Source organism: Trachymyrmex cornetzi, unplaced genomic scaffold (assembly GCF_001594075.2).
Source record: "Trachymyrmex cornetzi isolate Tcor2-1 unplaced genomic scaffold, Tcor1.1 scaffold23, whole genome shotgun sequence".
Classification (NCBI taxonomy): Eukaryota; Metazoa; Arthropoda; class Insecta; order Hymenoptera; family Formicidae; genus Trachymyrmex; species Trachymyrmex cornetzi.
The window spans coordinates 2,463,061-2,470,136 of NW_017296956.1; the positions used below are offsets into that span (position 1 = coordinate 2,463,061).

Consider the following 7,076-nt stretch of genomic DNA (forward strand, 5'->3'; position numbering starts at 1 on the left):
TTGAATTACAAGATACAAAAAGCTTTCAATCTTTCGATTTTAAATACACAAAATACGTAATACTTTTATACAATGCGCTAAAATACAAAATACGCTTATATTGCAAATAGTGTTTTAAATCAAAGTATTTCAAATACACGCCCTGCCCTGATTCTCTACACTACCATTTCATGTCAAGAAATACGATTTTTCCACTTCTCATCGAGCATATTTTTCCGATCATTGTAATTAACCCGTACGCAACGTGATTCCCAATTTCTTGCATATACAGGCAATTATTATCATTATTATTTATTATTTAAGACTGTATTAAGATGTCATAAACTAATTTATAACAAAGCCATATTTGAATCTTCAAATGTTATTGTTAAATAATAGCCGAGGTACACGCGAAAAAGGAGCGCGCGCCGGCCCTGAGCGCCATGTAGACAAGAACGCTTATTCGTTAACTTCAACCTGCTCTACTGCAAAAAAAACTACTTGTCGGACGCAATTTTGTTAAAAGAAAAAGTTGTTTGTTTTTGCATAAAGTATCACGTCTTGTACTTCGGATGCGGGAATTTTGAATTACCCTGTATAATAAAAGTAATATAACAAACACGAAAGCAATGTACGGAAATGTCATTTTCTTATCACGAAATACGTAAAAAAAATCTTAGAGTTCCGCAATTAATAAGTTAATAAAATTTAGTTACTTTGCCATACATTTTCATTGTTACTCTGTATAGGCAACTCGTGGAGGTCCAGTAGTTCCGAAGGAAGCCGAGACATGCAACCTTTCTTGCAAAACTCAAACAACGCTACGCTCAATCCACAATCCGGCGAGGCTCCAAAGTATTTAGAATTATTAGCGGATAATGAGGATATCGTCTTAAGGGAGAATCCTACGAATGGTTACGAAGTACCCCGCTCAATTCACATCTCGGATCAGAACCTAGCAAATATAAGCAGGATTAGTAGTACAAGTCACAGTCGTAAGAGCAGTCTGCCTACGGAGACTACAGAAGACCAGAAGGAACGTTCGACGAAAGAACAGAAGCAGTCTGATAGAAAGTTGTACAAAAGATCATCGATTACTAGTCTAAACTTACTGGATCGAAAGGGCACATCGGTTTCAGGAATGCTGGATAAATGCAATACCTTGGACAGCTCGAAATCGGTGAACTCGATCGCGAAAGCAACCCTGAAAAGGGACTCCTTCTCGTCCTTGAACGGCCAGCGGAAGTACAAGACCAGTTTGGGTGAGCGAAGGGACTCCGAGGCAAGCATTGAGGGTAGAAGTTGTAGCTCGCATAGTCTGGCGCCTTCCACACGTCCTAGTTCGTCCCTGATCAATTCGCAGACGGTCCTATCGTCCCTGAAGAGCAACATCGTCGTCTCGAACACCGTGAATGGGGAAGTGTCTTCGGGCGAGAACGTGGTGACGAAGAGTATGTTGCCGAAGGTCCAGAGGACTCACTCGAACTTGCAGAATGGCAAGGCGAAGATACCGCTCGTGATAAACAACACGTTGCTGAATTTACTGCGGCAGACGCCCGTCGTCGAGGACGGTACCAACATCGTCACGTATACAAATATAAACGTGGACGCAGTCAGAGTGAATGGATCGTGAGTCGCCGACCGTGGTAAATCTAAAGATTTATGCAAACATTTCGTATAAATAAGCGAGATTCGTACGAATCGCTCCTGAGCTTGAATGATGTAAATCGAGGCAATTAAATATTCCAATATTTATAAAATACGACAATAGATTCTACACACATCTAATCATACTATTTTTAAAGATTTTTTTTATGTGATTACTCCATAGTAGACCTATTCTTCTCCAAAAACTATCCAGATGGATTTGCCTTGTAGCTATGAAAAATTACTCGAGACAGTCTCTACGATTTTGCTCAAATTTTTTTTGTTTCTTTTCTTTTTTATCCGAACGCGGTGCCTTAAATATATCAAACTACATACGCTCATACATTAAGCTCTGCTTATACCATTAATGTCCAAGTATTTCATATGTAAAGATAAAAGATAGAAGGAGCGGAGTTGACAATAGCTTTAAACTGCCATTTTAATGTACATACATGAACTTTTATACTCAAAAATTTGTCGCGTAGATATGGCAGATCGTTTTGGAACGTAAAAATTTTGCAACTTTAGTAATAATCGCGAAACTGTTATTTAATGTAGGAATATGTTAATAGAGATAAATATGAAATATATATAATTTATAGTTTAACTTTATAATTATGATTTAAATAACATATTTATTGAATAAAATCTGTGAAATGTTTCATTTCATTGTACAAATTTCATGTTTGATGATAATTAGCAAATATGAAAATCAATATAAGAAATTGTTAAGTTTTCTGCGTAGTTTTAACAACATGAAAACGTATGTATTTTTATTGAAAAAATAAATTAGAATGTATATAAAATCTTGCGAAGTTTGTATCGATGGACTGACTATACTTGAAATTTGTATTTTCAAGTAGCTTTATAGGAAAATAAATTGTGAATGAATACTGTAACTAAATAATTGTAAATAATATATTACAAACAATATACATCAGTTTCGGTTGTTTTTAACCTACATGTTTACAATTTTACATGATACATGTCAAACTATCTATTAATGTCTAAGATATCAAATTAATGTCAAAGGGAAATGTACACAAATGAGATACTATTTTGCTTTCTTTGTGATAAATAAGTAAATTTCCAGTGTATATTTTAGAAACTCACTAATTTTTAAAAGTTGCTTTTATACATGCATTATTGTTATTTTATACATGAATAATATTAATATTCAAAATCGTTCTGAAGATTCAAAAGATTATTAATAAGACTGTCTCTAAATACATATGTATCTACATACATATTGGATTTCCTTTTTCACATATATCTTGCTTGTCCTGGTCTTCAGCTTAATTTCTGTCATCAGTCTTCATACATATTCATCTCTGGGTGTTTGTCCTATTAGAATTAGGTTCCTGCGGTTCCTGAAATATACACATATATTAAATATTTTTAATTAGATAGATAACATAAGATATTTTTTAGGTCATGTAAAAAAGAAAAAATACATATTTAGTCCGATGTAATAAGAAAAATTAAAATTGAAAAGTTAATATGAATTAGATCTCTCTGATTATATTCCAATGTTAACAAGAAAACATTAAGAGTTTTATAATTCTACAATACTTTAAGTAACTTTGAACTTGACTTATCACTGAGACACTACCATGTCTCCAGATCTTAATGTTATATATATTTATATTTTTTGAACATAGCCGGAGCCGTGTCTCCTGATAAATGTATACAATTTACACAATACTCTGGCAATCTCTATCTCTTTAATTTATAACATTTAATCTCAACAAGTATGTAAATAATATAATAATTTAATATAATATTTAAAAGTAACATAATAAAAATTTATTTACCTAGGTCTCATTTGTAAGAGGTACATCATCATCAAAGGAATCGTCCTTACTATGTTCATGCAACAGAACATATTCTCTGGTACTAAAGCCAAACCGTACCACATCCTTTTCCAATAATTCATGATATCTCCTTGGTTCTAATTTGACATTATTTACAAAGGTACCATTTGCGGATTCTAAATCAATAATATATGGTCGTATTCTTCTACCCTCAACACCACCTTCTTTTTGATAAGAGACTAAACGATATTGCAGAGCAGCATGTTGCTTAGAACATGAAGGATGATCTAAAGGTATATCAGCTACCTTGCGATCTCTGCCCATAAGATACGCCGACTGCCGATGTATGTACAATGTAGGTAACGCCTTTTCGCCTTTGAAGGGATATAACCTCCATCGACGCTTTGGTTTTTTGGCGTCAAGAGGCTCAGAATATTTGATAACTACTCCATTGACAGTATTCATGTCCTCTGTCAATTTTCCTGACAACTCAAAGTTGGGCTTTTCTTTCTCCTCCTTTACAGTCGATTTTCCCCATTCTGTGGAGGATTCCCTCTTCATTCTCGTCTCCTCTGGACTTCGCTTTTGCTTGTGTTGATCATTGCGTCTTCTGCTGGAATCGTCTCTTCTGTCTCTACTTCGGCTCCTCTCATTACGTTCTCTGTGCCTGGGATGACTATTCTCCCTCCTCAATGGTGATCTCTCGTGTTTCCTCTTGTCATTCTGCTTCTCATCATCTCTCCTAGAGTGATCGCGTCTACCACTTCTGTGATCTCTGTCCCTGCTTCTCTGCGATCTATCCCTGTAAGTCTCGTTACTCCTGTCACGCCTGATCTCTCTGTTATTTTTATACGTATCTCGTCGCTCCATCGCATGACTCGATCGCCAATTTGACATAGTTTTCGGGTCTATTCAAACTGAATCCTAAAATTTCCAATAATCGTCGATTAGTAAACCTAACCTAACTTACTTGGTTAGATTAATCGCAGCGAAATCGTAACAGATCGGACATGTATACTAATGATATATAATCAACATACCTTCTTTTATTATGATTTATCAAAGAAACAACTCGTGTTATGATTTTCGTATTACGAACTAATAGTACAATAGAGAAATAATACGAGAAAGATTGTACATCAACCATCTATCATTAGCGTTCATTGATGACCGTTTTTTGTTCGTAGCGACTGAAGCGACACTAGCGCTTGTGGTCCTCTGTCCTCTCTGACACTTTGACTCGGCAGTTTTCGAGAACTTTCGAGTAACTTCGAACCGTCTTGCGCACGTGGCGTGTAGAAATATGAATATGAAACGGCGTCAATCGCGCGACATGTCGTTTTTTTAGGAAACTGAAAAATTTGATTATCTATTTTAATGTCTCCTGTATAATAATATATATTATATCGTTAAATATTTCAGTAATATTTTTTGTGTTATTTTATCAATAAGTATTTTTTTTTCACGATGTTTTTTTCCTTCTATATTATTAAATGTTTCAAAATTCTTAGCTGAAAAAGACTGTAGTTTTGAAATACATGATAGTATTTGAGCATTATTATTAATATTAAATTTTTTTTATTTATTTCTGACATCTTTTAATTCACCTCTTTTGTTAATTTTTATTTTTTTTATATTTCTAACTTTATTAAAAAAATTTTTAATAATTAAAAACTTCTTTTTAAAATTCTCTTCTTAACTGAAAAACATTTTTTCTTCTGTTATTAAAAAATAGGATTCCTGGAGATTTTAATATTATATAACTTTTAGAGATTATATATATAAATGTTGTAAATATAAATATCATAAATGATATTTTTCTAATTTCGATCCGGACATATGGAATGCACCATGCGAACATAAAAAGACTGCGTTTTATTTCGTATAAAAAAGTACAAAATTATTCTTATATGTACATAATAATACATAGTTAAGATATCTACAAGGATACTCGAAGTAATTTGCCACGCTGCGATTCTTCGCCTCACTCCGAAATCCTTATCCTCTTTCCTACATTTTTGCCCAAATCACATAAAAAAGCACATCACACGATGTCGAAAAATAATTGTTTTTACATTGTTTTTCATCAGCATTTAACCATTGACATTCATTATCGCATAAGCAACACACAGACCTAAATCAATTCTTTCTCCTTCATCACGAAACGACAAAAAAGTTTTAAATTCCGTTTAGTAAAAATCATTTAGTTAAAGTCGGAAAGTATTATACATTATGCAAAGAACTTTCTTTACACCCGCAACAAGACAAAATCTTGAATATATCCATATTGTACAATCTCTCAAAAAAAAATTCTGCGTCAGACCGTGGATTAAACATTTTTTAATATTTCGAGAAATAGCTTTTTTTTTATGAACTAATTAAAACGTCGAGAAGGTAGAATCGTCGATAGAATCGGTGCCGTCAGAGTTGCTCTCGGCGGCATCTACGAAGGCCGTCGAGAGATCACCGGCTAGCTTGCTAACGGCTCCAGAGGTCACGTCGTACATGAAGATTTCCTTGTCACCTTGACCGTCACCATCTCTCGGCCTAAAACACCGCAGTGAATCCGAGTGAAAGCGCGCAGCCTCGCGAATTCCTTGACTTTCGAGCAGATTCACGAGACGGACGAACCGTCTTAGTAATACGCAACGAGAGAATATTAATCTTTAATACATACAATAGATCATTCTTAACTCTGTTAACTTTAAGTGATTCATACATAAATCACCAACAGAAAGTATTTGTGTATTTAAAAAATTGTATCATTAATTACTTGATGCTTCTATTTTATTGAAGAAAAAAAGTGTGCAGGACACGAATGATCCAATCGTGTGTACTAAGATCGAGTTAAAAGTATCATTTTCTCATTGTTTATAACATTTAACACTGTTTATAATAATAATAATTATATCCTTTAAACCAAGCTTGGTTAGTAAGAAGCTCATATGCGGAAGTTGATGTTAAACTATGTAGTCATTGAGAACTAAAGTAACAAAGCTTCGACCTCGGTGAAACGCACATTCCCTCCGTTTTTATCAACTTTCGATTGGCAGCAGTCGAGAACAAAAAGTTAATGGAATGAATAATCGATTAGCGTAAAAATAAAAAAAATTCTAAATAATCATTGCTACGAAATAATGAATTTGGAAGGTGTTAAAGAATTTAGTGATTGCTTATAATAACGTTAAATAAAATAAATATAAAAGATAGATTAAAATTGTTATTTCATTAAACAGAATAAAAGATAAACCCACACAGCACAACACTTTAGCAGAGGGACGTCCTTAGGATGTAGAGTATGCTCTGGATGTCTTTAGGACATCCCTTGGAGGTCTGTGCTCATGAGAAAGCAAAGAAATTTTTATTTCATCATTAAAATATGATAATCATTCATAAAAGTCGGGAAATAATATTTAAATCTACGCTACACATCGACTTCCGTCGCAAATGCAAGATACATGGTGATGTAACGTGTCGATTTTTTTAGAAAGCGGCACTGAAGAAACGACAAATATCTAAAGGTGCCTGAAGCGTTAAGAGGAAATGAATGACGACAATTTTATTACGCGTACAAACATGACGTTTAATGGAATACTTACATAGTGACTAGGAGAACGACAGACTGTCTCTGCGGCT

At 34.0% G+C, this 7,076-nt stretch overlaps 3 protein-coding genes across 6 annotated transcripts in view; 1 reads left to right on the forward strand and 2 right to left on the reverse strand.

Annotated features, from left to right (window-relative positions):
* Window positions 1-1,860, forward strand: part of sev (receptor protein-tyrosine kinase sevenless) — a 40,910-nt gene extending 39,050 nt beyond the window's left edge. For all 4 annotated transcript variants that reach the window (XM_018506969.1, XM_018506971.1, XM_018506970.1 and 1 more), the window contains one exon: window positions 729-1,860. In XM_018506969.1, the coding sequence (XP_018362471.1) occupies window positions 729-1,612 (884 nt within the window). In that variant the 3' untranslated portion in view covers window positions 1,613-1,860. The remainder of the gene's footprint in view (window positions 1-728) is intronic.
* Window positions 1,861-2,759: 899 nt separating this feature from the next.
* On the reverse strand, window positions 2,760-4,601 carry LOC108760702 (smad nuclear-interacting protein 1). The gene is made up of 3 exons (XM_018506790.1): window positions 4,481-4,601; window positions 3,441-4,364; window positions 2,760-2,996 (listed from the first exon to the last, which is right to left on the reverse strand). Exon 2 carries the CDS (start codon window positions 4,335-4,337, stop codon window positions 3,441-3,443), a length of 897 nt encoding a protein of 298 aa, XP_018362292.1. The 5' UTR covers window positions 4,338-4,364; window positions 4,481-4,601; the 3' UTR covers window positions 2,760-2,996.
* A 713-nt stretch (window positions 4,602-5,314) lies between these two features.
* On the reverse strand, window positions 5,315-7,070 carry LOC108760866 (uncharacterized). Its single transcript, XM_018507124.1, has 2 exons — window positions 7,040-7,070; window positions 5,315-5,987 (listed from the first exon to the last, which is right to left on the reverse strand). Coding segments are annotated over exons 1-2 (171 nt in total). The 5' UTR covers window positions 7,042-7,070; the 3' UTR covers window positions 5,315-5,818.
* Between the last annotated feature and the right edge of the window lie 6 nt (window positions 7,071-7,076).

Coding starts and splice junctions, on each gene's coding strand:
- LOC108760702 (XM_018506790.1), bottom strand. CDS start 4,337: ATGTCAAATTGGCGATCGAGTCATGCGATGGAGCGACGAGATACGTAT.